This window comes from Plecotus auritus, assembly GCF_963455305.1.
Source record: "Plecotus auritus genome assembly, chromosome: 5".
NCBI classification, from domain to species: Eukaryota; Metazoa; Chordata; class Mammalia; order Chiroptera; family Vespertilionidae; genus Plecotus; species Plecotus auritus.
The window spans coordinates 156,851,145-156,869,571 of NC_137776.1; the positions used below are offsets into that span (position 1 = coordinate 156,851,145).

Below are 18,427 nucleotides of genomic sequence, written 5' to 3' on the forward strand. Positions count from 1 at the left end.
TTGGAGAGTTTTGTTGGCGGGTGAATACCCCATGCCCAGGCAGATCTTTTATCCATAGGCTTTATGATCAGCCCATCGGCCATACTGTCCACGTCAACAAACCCTTTAAACAAACTCTCAGACTCAAGTTAACACCTTTGGGTATAGGAGGACACCAAAGCATGAGCTTTGCTTCTGATCGAGGTAATCTCAGAAAGGCAATAGATACTGTGTACTTAGAATAAACACTTCAGCAAAAGCTTTAAATTCATGATGCTTCAGGTAAGAGGTCTGAAACATTTCCCTAAGCCATTGGATGGGCCTGGTCTCAATTCATGTGCTTGTGTGATTCATAAAGTATCCAGGTGGAAAAGATCTGGGAAGATATTTACTCTTAACTTCCATCTAATGAGCATTTACCTAATTAATTGTTTGGACATGTAATTCATCTTATTGAATGAATGTATATACCATATAGACATTTTTATGACAAGAAATGAAGTAGAAATCAAATTTTGGGTTCTTTTCTGATCTTTATGCAAATCATTGGGATTTGAATCAAGCCACATACGTCTTTTTGTATTATTTTCCCTTTTGATCAAATCACCCTTTTCCTTTGGGGTGTTGTTTATAAGAAAGTAAGTATAGTTAACCAATAGATGAAACTTTCAATGAAACAATAATACCGTCTGATTCAAGAATCACAAAAGATCACATCATCATGAACATTAGCATTTTCAGGCCCCATGTTAGACAAATCTCTATGAATGTGGTACTTGGTTTCTAACAGTTGTGTTATACCACATCATAGTAGACCAGCCAGTTTCAGCCATTTTCATCTCATGGCACACAGAAACGAAGTACTAAAATTCTTTGGCACACCAAAAATATATTTTTTATTGATGTGACAAAAAAAATAGGTGTAATTTTGATTCAGTCACACTAGATGGCTGTTGTTGTGTTGTCTATTATCATCTTTTTTATTTGATAATCTAAGGGAAAAGAGGTCAGTGCCCCTGATTAAATAGTCAAGTATTGCATGTTTTAAAAATTCTTGCTGCACATCAATTGAAAATCACTGTAGTAGATGATTAGTGCCAGGTAAGGGGCTAGAGGTGTGTTCTAGGGGCTTTAGAAGAAGGGCATGATCGCCATGGATGATCCAAACTGGACCCATAGTCAAATTTAGAAAAATGGAAAAGAAAGAGCACAGTATTCAGGGCAAGATGAATGTAATTAGCAAAAGCTCAGGCACCTAAATGTGGGCTTGACATACTATGTTGACAGTGACTAGATCTGTTTAGCAAAATGAAGAGTTCAAGTAGGGGGGAAGTAAGAGAGGAAGGGAGAGAGCACGAGAGCTGGAAGGGTGGATGAGAGATTATAGAGAACCTTGAAATCCCACGTGAGAGGGGTTAGACTTTATGCTCTCGGTAATGGGAACCATGGATTTTTGAGCAAGACATGACATATCACTGATATGACTAATTTTTAATAACTCATCCAGTGGTATATAGAATTGTCCAGTCCGATATGTGTGTGTGCTGTTACTGTCTACTGTAATACCCATGACAGCCGTCATTCATACAACACTGTACCTTTTTTCCCCACCGAGCCTAGACTTCACTTCAGTATTTTTCTCAGCCTAGCACTCCATGCAGCTAGATCTAGTTGATGGTAATTGGCGGTCCTGGAGAACTCTGTCATTCCTGGTTGAGAGGGTGGAAAGACTGGTCACAGAGACCATATTATCTGTTTGAAGAGTTCAGGTCTGAGAAGATTTGTCCTTGAATCAGAACAGTGGCAGTGGGACTGGAAAAGAAAAGGCTGAGGTGTAAGAAATTCAAGTAATATTGCCTGGCCAGGTTAACTAGATGTTGAGGGAAAGGGAAGGAGGGAGAAATAAAAAATTCAATTATGTTCCATTGTTTTAGAATTTAGGAAATATTTGGTATAGCCTTAGTTTATAGAGAGGAAGAATGAGGGAAAATAAATGACTCTGGTGGTATTATTAGGTCAGGACCTCAAGTATCCTGTCCCCAGGACGTCTTCCATAAGGCTCATTTACTCCTAGTGTAAATTGCTAACTACTCTGTATGTTCTTACAACTAAGAAACCTGTGTTTCAAAGTTGTTTCTCTTCCATCCTCTCCTTTGTCAGAGCTTTTTATTTGTAGATTTGCAGAGGAGTTATTTGTCTGGCATTAGTGATTATCTGATAATGACAAGCTAAGTAGCATGCTACAGTATGTTCCCAGACATATTGTTTGAGAGTCAGAGATTCTCCCATCTAATAATCTGAATTAAAATTTTTTTACTTCCTGTTTGCTGTAATGAATGGTAAGCTCCTCCAATATACTATCATTTGTTTCTGCTTCCAGGGCATTGCCCTGCACTGGGAATATGCTATTTTAAAAAGTGAATCATAATCCTTCTATTTTTGAATAGTCAAAGAACCTGAGTTTAGAAGATATGACCACAAGTGATGAAAATTATGTGGCTGGATTAACAGAATATGAATGGTATGAAGACAATTCATCAACAGGTGTGGCTACTCCCCAAACACCACAGGTTGGTTAATTTTATTATTACTTAAAGCAGATTATATTGTCTCAATTATAAAAATCACTAGGCCCCAACATGTGATCTAGTATGTGCTTGCAAGCTTAATGAATTCTTTTTTTAAATATATTTTTATTTATGTTAGAGAGGAAGGGAGAGGGAGGGAGAGAGAGATAGAAACATCAATGATGAGAGAGAATCATTGATTGTCTGCCTCCTACACGCAACCCGGGCATGTGCCCTTGACCAGAATCAAACCCAGGACTCTCAGTCCGCAGACCGACTCTCTATCCACTAAGCCAAACCGGTTAGGGGCTTAATGAACTCTTAAACTATTGAAAACATTAATGAGAGCCTGGCCAGGTAGCTCAGTTCGTTAGAGTGTCATCCTGCCACACCAAAGTTGCAACAAATCAATGTTTCTCTCTCTCTTTCACTCTCTCACCATCTACCCTACCCTTCCTCCCTCCCTTCCTCCCTCCCTCCCTCCCCCTTTCTCTCTCTCAAATAAATAAAAGAACGAAAACATTAATGAGAGATTGTTGGAATAGAATGAAAGAGATGCCAATTATTTCCAAGTTGAAGAAAGCCAAGATTCCATTTTGGAACATTTTATTGCATATCTCTCTCTCTCTCTCTCTCTCTCTCTCTCTCAATGAGGTATAATTTACATGTAGTTAAATTGTTAAATACACTATTTTAGTGTACAGTTCTGTGTTTTGACAAATGCATACAGTCGTGTAACCACTGCCAAAATCAAGAACAGTTCTGTTGCCCCCCAAATTCCCTCATGCCCCTTTGTAGTCAACTCCCTCTCCCCACAACTCAGCAGTGGGGAGAGCTTGGGTTGTGTTGGAGTGAAGCTTTTCTTTTAGATGGGAGTTGTGTTTACTTCTACTGTGCTCCTGGAACACAAACAATTTAGGACTACTTTCGATTCTAGGCTTTCGATTCCAGGGACCATGCACATAGTATGAAGTTGGGCTTGGAGCCTATGTGAAGACTGTCCTGTGGTTACTTACAAATTATTAAAGAAGACTTTTTTTTTTCCTCCAGAGCACAGGACAAGATAGACACTTCCTTGCCGACTTCTTTGCAGGGCATATTTATATTTAATTCACTTTTAAAATTTTAGATATAGCCTTCCCTGCCTCTTCATGGGAGCTTTGGATCTAACCCTTGCATAGGTCTAAGGCTTCCACAGTATTAAAACCTATGCCGTAGGGTATCCAAGATAGTAGGTAGATGTCCTTAGGGCAGTGGGGAGTCTCATCCTTGGTTACATTTCTGGATTCATGCTCCTGTTTTTAGTTTGACCTCTGAGGACTTTCCTTACTATTTAGCAAGCTCAACCATAAATTCAAAAGGATTAAAAAATATTTTCTGTCCAACATTTCTGTTAGAATATTTTAACATGGTGCCCTATATATATTTTTTAAAAAATTAGCCCTAACCAGTTTGCTCAGTGGATAGAGCATCGGCCCCTGGACTGAAGGGTCCCGGGTTCGATTCCAGTCAAGGGCATGTACCTTGGTTGAGGGCACATCCCCAGTAGGGAGTGTGCAGGAGGCAGCTGATCGATGTTTCTCTCTCATCGATGTTTCTAACTCTATCCCTCTCCCTTCCTCTCTGTAAAAAATCAATAAAATATATTTATTTATTTATTTATTTATTTATTTATTTTTTAAATAAATCTTTATTCAGATTATTACAATTATTTCTCCTTTTTCCCCCCATAGCTCCCCTCCACCCATTTCCCACCCCACCTTCTGCCCTTACCTCCCCCCCACTGTCCTCATCCATAGATGTATGATTTTTGTCCATTCTCTTCATGAACCCCCCATGCCCCTTTCCCCCTGAGAATTATCAGTCCACTCCCTTTCTATGCCCCTGATTCTATTATATTCACCAGTTTATTCTGTTCCTCAGGTTTTTAATTCACTTGATTTTTAGGTTCGCTTGTTGATAGACATGTATTTGTTGTTCATAATTTTTCTCTTTACTTTTTTCTTCTTCCTCTTCTTTAAGAATACCTTTCAGCATTTCATATAATACTGGTTTGGTGGTGATGAACTCCTTCAGCTTTTTCTTAACTGTGAAGCTCTTTATCTGCCCTTCAATTCTGAATGATAGCTTTGCTGGGTAGAGTAATCTTGGTTGTAGGTTCTTGCTATTCATCACATTGAAAATTTCTTGCCACTCCCGTCTGGCCTGCATAGTTTCTGTTGAGAAGTCAGCTGACAGTCGTATGGGTGCTCCCTTGTAGGTAATTAACTGTTTTTCTCTTGCTGCTTTTAATATTCTCTCTTTGTCTTTTGCTCTTGGCATTTTAATGATGATGTGTCTTGGTGTGGTCCTCTTTGGATTCCTTTTGTTTGGGGTTCTGTGGGCTTCCTGGACTTGTAAGTCTATTTCTTTCACCAGGTGGGGGAAGTTTTCGGTCATTATTTCTTCAAATAGGTTTTCAGTATCTTGCTCTCTCTCTTCTTCTGGCACCCCCATAATTCTGATGTTGGTACGCTTGAAGTTGTCCCAGAGTCTTCTTACATTATCTTCAACTTTTTGGATTTTTTTTTTTGCTTTTTGCTTTTTTGGTTGAGTGTTTTTTGCTTCTTTGTATTTCAATTCTTTGACTTGATTCTTGGGTTCCTCTATTCTGTTTCTGGGTCTCTGTATAATATTTTTTATTTCAGTCAGTGTATGTTTAATTTCTAGTTGGTCCTTTTTCATATCTTCGAGGGTCTCGTTATATTTATCGGCCTTTTCTAGGATATTCTTAAAAAGTCTTATAACGGTGGTTTTGAATTCTATATCCAGTCATTTGTTTTCCTCCATTTCTTTCGTTTGTGATCTGATTCTTTGACCCTGCATTTTCACTGATTCCCTGAGTTGGTAAGGTAGATATTTGTGCTAGGTTTCCAATATGGCCCAGTGGGTCTGCTTCCCCAGTTAACCTGAGGTGGACACTCTTGGTGCACCCCTTTGTGGACTGTGTGTACAGCCTTGTTGTAATTAAGTCTTTATTGTTGTTGGTATCACTGGGAAGAATTGACCTCCGAGCCAGTTGGCTGTAAGGATCAGCTGTGTCTATGCTGGGAGAAGTTCGGTGCTGGAGACAGCCTTATAGGATTAGACTTGCCAAATTGCAATAGCCTCTGTGCTCAGCTTGGATGGGGTGGAGTTTCAGTTTTGGCTTCCTGTCAGCCTTGCCCTTGTGCGCATGTGCTCTTTCAGTCCTCCGCCTTCCCCAGCTCGAGTCTCCGCCTGAGAGTCCAGACTCCCCCCACAAGAGCGTGGGTCCCCAGGGGCTCGCCTGGAACTGGGGTTCACTGCAGTCCGAACTGGGGCTCAGTGCAGTCAGAATCCTCTGACTCCCTTCCACTAGGGAAAGCCTGTGGCAACTTCCGCAGCCTTTGTGCGCACTGGCCCACGTGCGCCTTCAGACTTCTGCCTTTCCCAGCTCGAGTCTCCGCCCGAGAGTCCAGACTCCCCCCGTAAGAGCGTGGGTCCCCAGGGGTTCGCCCGGAACTGGGGTTCACTGCAGTCAGAACTGGGGCTCAGTGCAGTCAGAATCCTCTGACTCCCTTCCACTAGGGAAAGCCTGTGGCAACTTCCGCAGCCTTTGTGCGCACTGGCCCACGTGCGCCTTCAGACTTCTGCCTTCCCCAGCTCGAGTCTCCGCCTGAGAGTCCAGACTCCCCCCACAAGAGCGTGGGTCCCCAGGGGCTCGCCTGGAACTGGGGTTCACTGCAGTCAGAACTGGGGCTCAGTGCAGTCAGGATCCTCTGACTCCCTTCCACTAGGGAAAGCCTGTGGCAACCTCCGCAGCCTTTGTGCGCACTGGCCCACGTGCGCCTTCAGACTTCTGCCTTTCCCAGCTCGAGTCTCCGCCCGAGAGTCCAGACTCCCCCCGTAAGAGCGTGGGTCCCCAGGGGTTCGCCCGGAACTGGGGTTCAGTGCAGTCAGAACTGGGGTTCAGTGCAGTCGGAGGCTTCCTTCCCCCTTCCGCCAGAGAAAGTCAGCCAGGCTCTCAGCCGCCCTTCCTCTCTGCGCGCACAAAGCCCCTTTGCTGTACCTCCAATTCTCTGTGAGCTTTCCTCTTTCCTTCTAGTTGTAGAATTTTCACTCAGCCAGCTTTCCTGTGGTTCTGGATGGTGTCCGTTCTGTCTTTTAGTTGTAGTTTTGAAATTGTTGTGCGAGGCAGCAGTTTAGGTGTTTACCTATGCCGCCATCTTGGTTTCTCCGAAATAGTTTTTTTTAACCATAGATAACCTTTAGAAGACCTTCTTGAGAACAATGGTAGGTTCAAAGAAGATAAAGTTCCACAGCTCACCGTTCCACAGTCCTGTAATTAATCTCTAACTGGTCCGAGGTCCCCGACCCGGCCCACCAGCCTCTGCACCGCCGGAACCAGGCCAAGGAATTCCCTCCGCACTTTCCTCTGCCCACGTGTGTTTTTCAAAATATATTAAAAAAAAAAAAAAAAGAATATTTTAGCATGGTTTTTCTGCACTAATTATCCACTAAACTTTTATTTTTGGTACATATTAAGAGACAAACCATGACAATCTAAGTATAGGAAGCAATTTTTAAGGATTTATTTGTGATCATTCTCAATATTGCCTAGGATCTGGGTATATTTGAGTGAAAACTTGGCCTGAAACATGTTGAAAATTACCTGTCAATAGAGCAGACTAAAGTGATCTACACTTACTAAAGAGAATGGAATGTACATTTTCAAATTTCTTGGTATTGTTAATAATACCTTTTTGATAGTATTTCATTTTAGGAAAAATGGTACAAGGTAATTTACAAATGATTAAAGCCATGTTGTAAAGAAATTGACTTTTCTTCTTCTTCACTGTGCTTTATCTAGTGATTTTTTTTTCCAGTTTGCCAAGCATTGGACAGAATCAAACGGTTTGGAATCTAAATCATTAACTCCAGTTTCATGCAAAGCATCTGCCAATAAATTAAAGAACAAAGAGAATATATATACTCCCAAGTCTGCTGTAAAGAATGAAGACGGCTTTGTACTTCCAGAGCCAAAGACTCCCGTTAATAAGAACCAGCATAAAAGAGAAATACTCACTACACCAAATCATTACACTACACCCTCGAAAGGTATTTGCTGAAACACCTTCAAAGTCCATTCTTGTTACCATGCTGCATGAATGTATAGCAGGTCAGAAATGACCAGCACTGCTCTCAGGAATCTCTGGGAGAAGTCAGCCTGCTTTTTTATTATGTGTTATTTTGATTAGCTGAAATGAAAGCATATTAGTCAACTTCTTATTTTCCTCAACTTTATATATATAAAATTGAATGATAGCATCATAGAATATCAAAGCTGAAAGGCAAGTTAGAGCTCGTTTAATCCACTGCCCTTTTCATAGCTGAGGAACCTGAGGTTCAGATGAGTGAAGGAGTTGCCCAAGGTCATCCAGGTTTAGATCTTGCTTGCCCCACTCATTTGCTCTCACAATGACTAAACTGAAGTCTCTGCGGAACCCTTACTCATCGGGTCTCCAGTTCTGGTATCTGATCCTGTACTGTGTTGTACTACCGCCCATGCTCCAGCAGACAGAGAAAAGCTGCAGTGTTTTTCCAGGTATCTGTGTCCACACTTTGCAACTCTCACTTCCCTTGGTTTCCTCTCCTCAGCTTTATCATCACCAATTATTTATGCTGTTTCCTTTATGACACCTCAGCGTTTTTATTGCTGGCCTCATCTAAACACATTCTGTTTTGTCAGTATGCCTCTTAAAACAATGCCTAGAACTGAACCTAGTCTTCTAGTACTGGGTCTCACCAGGTAAGATAGTGTCATGAGAGCAGACTGTGCTGTCTCTATTGCAGCATGGCATAGTACCTTACATAGTAGGTGCTTAATACCTGGTATATAATGGGGGCCATATCTGTTGAATGAAGGAATGAATAAATTAAAGGCTGAAGTGTTTTTATTTACTATGATTTAGTCTCTGTCACTTTTAAAATGACACCTAAACTTTATTAGCCTTTTCCCAGCAATTGTGACCTAATATTGTTATGTTAATATCCTAATGAATCCATACTCTGAAATACGGCCATGGGAACTGCTGGCAACTCACATCCTGTCATTGTGCTTCCAGTTTGCTAGTGGGGCTGATAGCCAGTTCCAGAGGTCTACTTATATGTAAAGATATGAAGAACTTTGTCAGAATATTTGCTGGAAGTCCTGTTAATTGCGTTCTCTAATTCAGGGGTCCTCAAACTTTTTAAACGGGGCCATTTCACTGTCCCTCAGACTGTTGGAGGGCCAGACTATAGTTTAAAAAAAAAACTATGAACAAATTCCTATGCGCACTGCGGGCCCGGGACGAGTTGGCTGCTAAGCAGGACAGGCAGCGGCACCCGGCGGGCCGGATCAATGTCCTCGGCGGGCTGCATGTGGCCCGCGGGCCGTAGTTTGAGGATGCCTGCTTAACTCAAACAACATTTTCCTCCAACTTGTGAGGCTAGTTTGCGGTGATGATGAGATGAGTGTGTGGCTGCCTGTGGTTGTTATGAGGTTTTAGTGAGATAACATTTGCACATAGTAGGACCTCAGCAGTACTTGCTATTGAATTTTTTCCAGTGAGGGGGATCTCTTCTGTTATTTCTCTTAACAAAGGTACAACATCCTTTGTGAGTGGGTTGGGAAGCGAGGTAAAATGGACCTTCATCTCAGTCAGGGCATTTTTAGAAAGAGCCTTTTATGCTTACTATCCCTTCTATCATTGATATTTTCTGCTTTTTATGTATTTCTGAAGGTTTTAAAATATGGATAGTTGAGAATTTATAATCTTAAACTTTACATGACTTGTCCCTGTGAGAAACATTTTGCTGGTCAAAAACTATAATTGGCTGTTTTTCTTTAAACGTAAGAGCTGCCTATGGGAGCGAGTGTCTGAGCCCCGATTGATAGGTTCCATTAGTGCTTTGCATTTTACTTTTGCGCTGAGTCACTTTTGACATAAATATTAATTTCATTTCTCTGAATCCTGTATAATCCAGTCAGTGACAATTTGTTGAAGGATAACTATGTATGGAAGTAGATACTCTCAGTGTATAAAGATGAAAACTGTTTTTCATAGATGTTGATTGATCTTATTTTCCTGTACTTGTAGAACCAGTGAGAATAGTGCTGAATAGTCATAAACAAAACAAAACCTCTGATCTCTTTTTAAAAATTCGGTATCATATTTTATAAAGTGAATATTATTATCTCTAAAGGGTTATTAGGTTTACATCATGAAGAAAAAGTGAACTAATCACTGGCAACCAGATTTGTTAATGCATATTTGTCACAAACTATCATGGGATACAAATACCCCATTAGCATACAACAAAATTCTGGAATAAGGAATATAAAAATAAGGAAACTGGAGTTAATGATTTAGATTCCTCTTTAGTAACTTGTGTCATACTTTCACTGGGACACTTCTCTGTGCCGCAAGAATTTTAAAAACATGCAATACCTGACTTATATAGTTGGGGACACTGACCTCTTTTCCCTTGCCTTGTCAAAAAAAAAAAAAAAAAAAAAGACAACAGTTAATACAACAATAGCCATCCAATGTGAATGCCTTGTCTTGAACCATAAATATATAGGTCATATAATAGAGTTGCATCTTATTGGTCACATCCCATAATAAGGTTGCATCTGACTGGTTAATTTTTGATATCAGAAATCCTTATATACAAGTATAGGCATCTGAGTTTTTAAAAAGTCACCTTGGGGCAAAAAGGTTAGGTAATTACTATTATTTTTTAAATCAATGAAAATTATACCTATTTTTTTTTTTTTTTTGTCAGGTAGGCAAAAATATTTTTTGGTGTGCCACAGAATTTTAGTAGTTTATGTGTGCCATGAGATGAAAAAGGCTGAAAATCGCTGGCCTAACAGGTTGAGTTGGGCTGTGAATCGAATTAACATCTCTCAGTACTAGATCAACTAAAGGCATAAGTTGGGTCCTTGTATAAACACAGATTGACTTTCATTTATAGAAAGGAGAATCATTAATCACAAAATCTGTATTTATATGATCTGTTTAGATCTGTCATGATATTTATAATAAAATCATAAGCAGTGAAGAGAAAGGAGAGCCACACATGCAAAGCAAAATGATTTTGTTTTTATTATAAATCACATGGAAACATTTATTTACCGAATTGTAGCTTTAGCATCACTGGCGAAGTGGTTTACATTTCCGAGTCACGGAATGGGGTGATGTATGCATTCTTGATAGAAATTTTGAAACCATAGTATGTTAACTCTGTTTGGTTTGTGTTTGCTGTTTTTCTAATAGTTAGAAACCAGTGCCTGAAGGAAACCCCAATTAAAATGCCAGTAAATTCTGCAGAAACAGAGAAGTTAATGACAGGTGTCATTAGCCCTGAGAGGCGGTAAGTGTTTTTTAGACTTTTGATCTTTAGTATGTGTAACCAGATCTCCTTTTTTTCATATATGATAAACCTAATTAAGGCAAACCATCATGAAGATTCTATCCAACTGTGGGAATGTCTGTCTGAGGATGGTCTTTGGCCATTACTGAAGCTATTGCCACTGCTTTCCTCAGGGGGTAGAATTGTGAAACTCATCAGCAGAAGGACTGGCACCTTAACCTAAAATACAGCAGGCTGGGAAGACAGCAGCCTTGGCCCCAGCCACGTAGTTTTTTTCTCTGGGGCTCACATTTCTCTATACTTTTGGCCAGGGGTTCTCAAACTTTTTAAACAGGGGGCCAGTTCACTGTCCCTCAGACCGTTGGAGGGCCGGACTATGGTTTAAATAAAACAAAAAACTATGAACAAATTCCTATGCGCACTGCGGGCCTGGGACGAGTCGGCTGCTAAGCAGGACAGGCAGCGGCACCCGGTGGGCCGGATAAATGTCCTCGGCGGGCCGTATGTGGCCCGCGGGCTGTAGTTTGAGGACCCCTGCTTTTGGCAATAGAGCATAGACATTCACTAACAGATAGCAGTTGCTCAAAATAGTAAAGATACTAAAAGGTGTTTCAAAGAAAACCCATTCTTGTCTGAGTGGTTCTGTAGCATAGATGACCTTTCATTACCTTTTATAGTTATTTTTTCAAGCAGGATCAATTTTGAGTACAATTGAGAAAATTAGAATGTGAACTAGGTATTAGAAGATACTATGACATTATTAATTTTCAGATGGCTCAGCAAAGTTGTACATATATTTAATGTATTTATTATCTGTCTATATGCATAGAGAAAGCACATGTGACAGAATATTAACAATTGTTCATTGTACTATTTGTTCAACTTTTGTGTATATTTGACACTTTTTTTAAAAGGTAGGGGAAAAATAGTTTTGCCAAGTGGCATGTGGCTGGGGGAAAGGGTGGGGACTCAATTCCAGTAGAAGATGACTTTTGTGTTCCCTGAGCAATGCGGTGGGCGGGCCCTGGGATACCCAAATGAGGCCCGCCTGGCAAACGGGACACAAGCCCAGCCTGTGAGGGCCGCAGTGGGCAGGAGGCCTAGCTCTGCTCGGGGGTTGTTTTGTGTTTTGTTTCTTTAAGGTGTCGCTCAGTGGAACTGGATCTCAACCAAGCACATGTAGAGGATACTCCAAAAAGAAAAGGAACCAAAGTGTTTGGCAGCCTTGAAAGGGGGTTGGATAAGGTTATTACCGTGTTTACCAGGAGCAAATGGAAGGGCTGTGTCAAAGATGGACCAAGAAGACTAAAGGTAAGTGGACTAAATCTTTAATGTGGATTTCAGAAGGTGACTCCTAACAAGACTACTTTTTAAAAAAAATATATATTTTATTGAGTTTCTACAGAGAGGAAAGGAGAGGGATAGAGAGTTAGAAACATCGATAAGAGAGAAACATCGATCAGCTGCCTCCTGCACACCCCCTACTGGGGATGTGCCCGCAACCAAGGTACATGCCCTTGACCGGAATCGAACCTGGGACCCTTCAGTCCACAGGCCGACGCTCTATCCACTGAGCCAAACCGGTTAGGGCTTTTTTTAAAATCAAAGTACTGAATGAATGGATTAGTATTTTTTAATTTATTTACTCATTTAGCATTTAGTCAATATATATATATTTTACAATTATTTCTTTTTTAAAAAAATATATTTTTATTTATCTCAGAGAGGAAGGGAGAGGGAGAGAGAGAAAAACTTCAATGATGAGAGAGAATCACTGATCGGCTGCCTCCTGCATGCCCCGTACTGGGGATCAAGCCAGCAACCCAGGCATGTGCCCTTGACAGGAATCGAACCTGGGACCCTTCAGTCCGTAGGCCGACGCTTTATCCACTAAGCCAAACCGGCGAGGGCTAGTTAATATTTTTGAGCATCTAAAATATGCGTATTACTGTGCAATGGGCTTTGAGACTGCAGAGGTAAATTAGATATGGCTGCCCCTTTCAAGGAGCAAATAATTAGAATTCAAATATTCAAGTTGGGGTAGAGGGATTAATCACTGAGACAACATGGAGGTGGGGCAGCATGGGACATATATGAGCATGGGACATATTTGATCCCTTAAGGATGGGGACTTGAGCTCAGTTGTCTGTCATATCTGTGGTACCACAGAAGAGTCTCTGACACATGGATAACTTTTTAAGCCCTCATAGAATATTTGAATGCATGGGAAGTTCATCTGAACTTTGTGGTGTGTGTGAAGAAAATAGTGAGCCACAGGCTGGGAAGGTGGGCTGGCTAAGAGGTTTGGATCGCATTTAATAGACACTAGGCTTTAAAAAGTTGAATGTGTCAGTGAGGTGGGCGCTATATTTGGTGGGAAAGGAAAAGTAAAATAAGTTATTAGTAGGTATAAAATACTTCTTACTCTCTTGGATTCTCTCTGAGCTTTCATTCAAACATCTAATGAATGACATTTCTGTTTGGGGAAGTAAGAGGTAAGGGATGAATAAGACAGCCCACGTCCTTGCGAAGCTCAGAGTGGCCATGGAAATAGGCAGGGATGTTATTGCTCTGACAAAGCTCAGTGCTGTAATAAAACATGTTCAAGAAGGGTGTGGACCCACAGGAAGAAGGGGAAAATGCAAATGTTCCCTATGATTTGGGGACTGGGTCTGTGTTTAGTTTTGGCACTGAGAGTCTCATTTTGAGCAAATCTGGATAGGTTTGGGGGAAGGAAAATGCTGAGCTGTTGGGGGGCAGGGTGCTTCAGAGGAGAATGTTCTGAGATCCCATATATGTCCTGTCTTGAAGAGGAAGAAGAAAGGACTTATCCATTAGTATTGTTGCCTTGTTGAACTTGTATAATACACGAATAACTTTTATGTTACATATGGCTGTTTATTAGATGTATTTTATCCTTTTATTCTGAGATTTCTCTGGTTGGAGAGTATTGTAAAGTATTCCAAACCCTGACATGGAGATTAAGAAAACCATAATGCCATTTTCCTGAACAACATTGAATAAAGAAAATTAAGGAAACTTGTCCAACTTATGAGAAGCTAAGCAATTATCAAATGCTAATGGACAAAGTAGGATTAATTATTTTACAAAAGGAATCACTTAAATTGTGATTTGAAAGTGTTCAGTGGATTGTTACCTGAACAAAGGTGGCTTAGTTGGTGGAAGAGCCCTGGGACCCAGGAGATAGAGGGTCCCATTGTAGCTGTGCCACTTGTTCCTTTTATAACTAAAGCTGGGGTCCCCAGCTCCAGTCATGGAGCACCCGCCTTCATCTCAGCATCTCATCTCCCCTGTTATTTTTCTGGTATTTTCTTTATATTGACTCTTTTCTTAAGAAAAGAATTTATACAGGTATAATCGACATATAGTAAACTACACATCTTAAAAATGTACAGTTAACATACTTTTAGCAATAGATATGCACCTATGAAACCACCACTTTCAAGATGACTGAGTTTTTAATTAAAATGTTTTTATTTTTATTGATTTCAGAGAGGAAGGGAGAGGGAGAAAGATAGAAACATCAATGATGAGATGTATCATTGATTGTCTGCCTCCTGCATGCTCTCACAACCAAGGCATGTGCCCTGACCAGGAATTGACCTGTGACCTTTGGTTCATAGGTTGATGCTCAAACATTGAGCCACACCAGCCAGGCAAGATGACTGACCTTTAAAAAACATTTATTTAAAAGAAAACTAGCCCTGGGATTCTATAATATTTTTAAAATACTCAAGAAAGAGTTAAGGAAACATATCCAACTATATACAAATGGAAATTTCTAGGACATTTGTTTCATCTTCCCTCAGTTTACATTTCAGGACTGTAAATGTCTCTGTCATAGTGTAGGAAGGGAGAAACAGGTACAGTTTAAACAAATAGACATTATTTAATATTTATTTCTTTAAAAAGATTGGTAGGAGAGGAAGATAAAAGTATTAAAAGGATGGTATGGAAATAGTTACTAATAAACATGATTTCTCCAAGCTTTCCCAGTGCCATCTTAATACAGTTTACCAAGAGTGGGTTGTAAATTCTTTCAGTATTTTTCTTGAAATATTTTCATTTGAAATGGTACTACATGGAGGAAATTTGGTTCTCTAAATCAGGCAGGATGGTCTTTGTGTTGATGTAAAGATTGACTTCTCACTCCTTTTCTTTTTTAAGCTTCACTATAATGTGACTACAACCAGATTGGTGAATCCAGATCAGCTCTTGAATGAAATAATGTCTATTCTTCCAAAGAAGCACGTTGACTTTGTGCGGAAGGGGTAAGAAGCAACCTGATAGGCTGTTGGATTTATTATTTGATGTCTTTTGAGCTTTGAGAAAACATGGTTGATTCTTTTCTTCCCTTTAAACAATGTATATATTTCTCCTACCTCACTCCAAAAAGCTTTTGTGAGTATCATTGTTCATAATTTATTCGTTTTACATGAGCTATAGACATTTTTTAAGTACCCATTCTGTCACTACTTTAAAAATTGGACTTCTCAAAATAGGAAAATCTGAACAACTTCCAGTTTTCTTTTACATTCTATTCTTTCTTCCAGGTTCTACTTTTCAATAATATTTATAAATTGTAACCTAAACTTGTGAGATACCTGAGGCAAACCCAGGCTTTTATAGACGCCTTCTCTTTATGACTTACTGTTTTACAGGATTGGGCTTTCAGTGCTTTAGGAAGTCATTTCCCCTAAGACTTTCCCACTGTGGAGTGATCTGCCCTCAACGCTTCGGTGGTTGTGATCTCATGGTCTAAACAGCCTGGCCCTCTCTCTTACCTAAGATGTTCCTACTTCCAAGCCCTTCCACTCAGTTATGTCTCTTTAAAAAACACAGCTAAGAAGATCCACTAATACTTAATAAAAACATATAAATAGGCTAGTCAATCTAGAGATGAGATTTTAAGAATCAATCTTTTGCAAAAGTAATTTTGCTTTTCACTCTGTACGAGTTGGCGAGCACTCGTGTGTCTTTAGAACACATCTAACTCACTCTGACCGGTCCTTCATGCGTGGGGTTTAGCAATGGTTTCAGAACCTCTAGCCAAATCTATATCAGAAACTTTCAATGATCTTTCCCTCATCATCTGAGCTGTAGCAGATCACTAACTGGCTGTTAACCAATAATTTGTTCTTCTAACTTCCTGATCAACCAGAAGGTCTTTGCCTTGATCCTCTTCTTTTTACCTTCTTTGTTTTTCAGTGATATTTTCATTAGATATTACCAATTTCAGTTACAGTCCATATTATTCCTATCAGAAGGATTGCTTTTTCTCTTTCCTATGACTAAATGCTTCATTTTCCCATCAGGAACCATAACTGTACTCCTTTAGGCATTCCTGATATTGACTGCTTATTTTTTAAGCGATAAAGTCCCAAAACACATAACTAAGTTAGTAAGAAAAATAATGATATTCTGTGAAACCTCATAATACATAACAGATACAAGTAATAAATACTCCACACTTCTGCGAACCTGCTCCTAATCGTGTGCCCCTAAATAGGGACCTGAAATTTAAAATCAATCCTACTGGATATTGTTTGTGCTTATTGAAGATCAGTAAGACAATTAAATAAAACTAAAATACAATGTAAGCTCATAAAAACAGATTTCCATGAATTCAATTTATGCAGCTTTTCAGGAACATACCTGTTTCTTTTTTATTTTATTTTATATTGATTAAGGTATTACATGTGTACATATCTTCCCATTGCCCCCGCGCACCCGACTCCCATACATGCCCCTCACCCCCCAGTGTCTTGTGTCCATTGGTTATGCTTATATGCATGCTTACAAGTCTTTCGGTTATACCTGTTTCTTAAGCTTTGTTTAAGGCTTCATTTAGTCTGGCCTTTCCATTGTCAGAGGAGGTCACATGTAGTTCTGGCTGTGTATGCCGAACGTGTCAGCCATGGGAATATACCACCTCTTTGGGCTTTCTTTTATAACCCTGCCATAAAGTGTGGTGGCGATCGTAACTTCGTATTACCATTGGAGAGACCTCAAAAACGTGTGTCCTCTGACGGGTTGGTGGCTTCAGCCTTATTTATATGAAAGACAGAAGATTCTGATGAGGTGCATGCAAAAAAAATATTCTTAATCTTCCCTGAGCTTTGCTTTGTTGTGAACATTGTGGAATTGGCCTAATGTTCACGGATTACACTGTTGAAAGAGCTGCATAAAAGGGTGCCAGAAGATTTCTTGAGCGTGAATGGCATGTCTAGCTATGAAAGAAGGGCTTTTCTTTGGAGCAATGGAGAATTCTGGTAAAGCCTTTTCATCTTTATTCTTTCTTAAGATCCTAGTTCAGCTTCTGGGAAAACACCAGTCGTACTCCATCACAAACGCATAGCTAGGCCATTTGGAAGCTGTAAGCAGTAATATATTGCTTAATAGGAAATAATGGTTTATTTTGTCCACTGGCCTCCAAGAGGCTTAGAAATCTCTTGTATTATACAGAATATTCATGGTTCTCCCACTAACTGGCTTCTTATCTTGTTTTTCACAGCTATACACTGAAGTGTCAAACACAGTCAGATTTTGGCAAAGTGACAATGCAGTTTGAACTAGAAGTATGCCAGCTTCAGAAACCCGATGTGGTGGGTATCAGGAGGCAGCGGCTTAAGGGTGATGCCTGGGTTTACAAGAGATTAGTGGAAGACATCCTGTCTAGCTGCAAGGTGTAATTGATGGATGGTTTCCATGCTGCTGGATGAGGATGGGTGTGATACAGAGACTGGTGTGATTGGTTTGATTTTCAAAGTTCATTGGAATGACAAACTCCTTTCTAAAGAGCTATCTTAAAGACCAATATATTTTTGTTTTTAAACAAAAGATACTATTTTGTGGATGAATCTAAGGCTAGCCCATCTGTCATTATCTGTTCTGTCTTTTTTAATCATATGGCTTTGTGTATTAACAACTGTTGACTTTCCTAGATTCACTTCCATATGTGAATGTAGGCTCTTAACTATGTCTCCTTTTAATGTGTAATTTCTTTCTGAAATAAAACCATTTGTGACTCTCGCAGGCTTCTCCTCTTCTTTGTTCTTGATTTTGATTCAAATAAAACCTCAAATGGCTTCCTGACTATTAAGTAGAGACTATTTGGAGTATGTTTTATCTGTTATCAAATATGCCTTGGGCAGAAAAGCAGATAAGAATTCATTTGCATAATTTTTTCCTGTCTCTGATTTAAGTAGGATTTATTGAGATCGTTAACTAAGTCACAGCTGTGGTTACCAGAGTTAAACAACACATTTAATATGTTGAATAAAAGAGTATTGACTTCAGTAAGTGTGTTCGGTCAACAATGATAAGTATCTGAACTATGAACCTCCATGAAATGTTACTTTATGGTAATTTTTCTTAAGTCTCAATGTTGGCCTTCCAATTTGTCTTTTTATTTCATTTTATTGGTCTCTAAAGGCCAG

General features: G+C 39.8%; 1 protein-coding gene across 1 annotated transcript in view; it reads left to right on the forward strand.

Moving 5' to 3' along the window:
• Positions 1 to 18,020, forward strand: part of MELK (maternal embryonic leucine zipper kinase) — a 68,732-nt gene extending 50,712 nt beyond the window's left edge. Inside the window, exons 13-18 of the mRNA XM_080668199.1 lie at positions 2,427 to 2,549; positions 7,433 to 7,664; positions 10,871 to 10,967; positions 12,110 to 12,278; positions 15,156 to 15,259; positions 17,503 to 18,020. Of these exons, the coding sequence (XP_080524325.1) occupies positions 2,427 to 2,549; positions 7,433 to 7,664; positions 10,871 to 10,967; positions 12,110 to 12,278; positions 15,156 to 15,259; positions 17,503 to 17,680 (903 nt within the window). The 3' untranslated portion in view covers positions 17,681 to 18,020. The remainder of the gene's footprint in view (positions 1 to 2,426; positions 2,550 to 7,432; positions 7,665 to 10,870; positions 10,968 to 12,109; positions 12,279 to 15,155; positions 15,260 to 17,502) is intronic.
• The last annotated feature ends 407 nt before the right edge of the window (positions 18,021 to 18,427 follow it).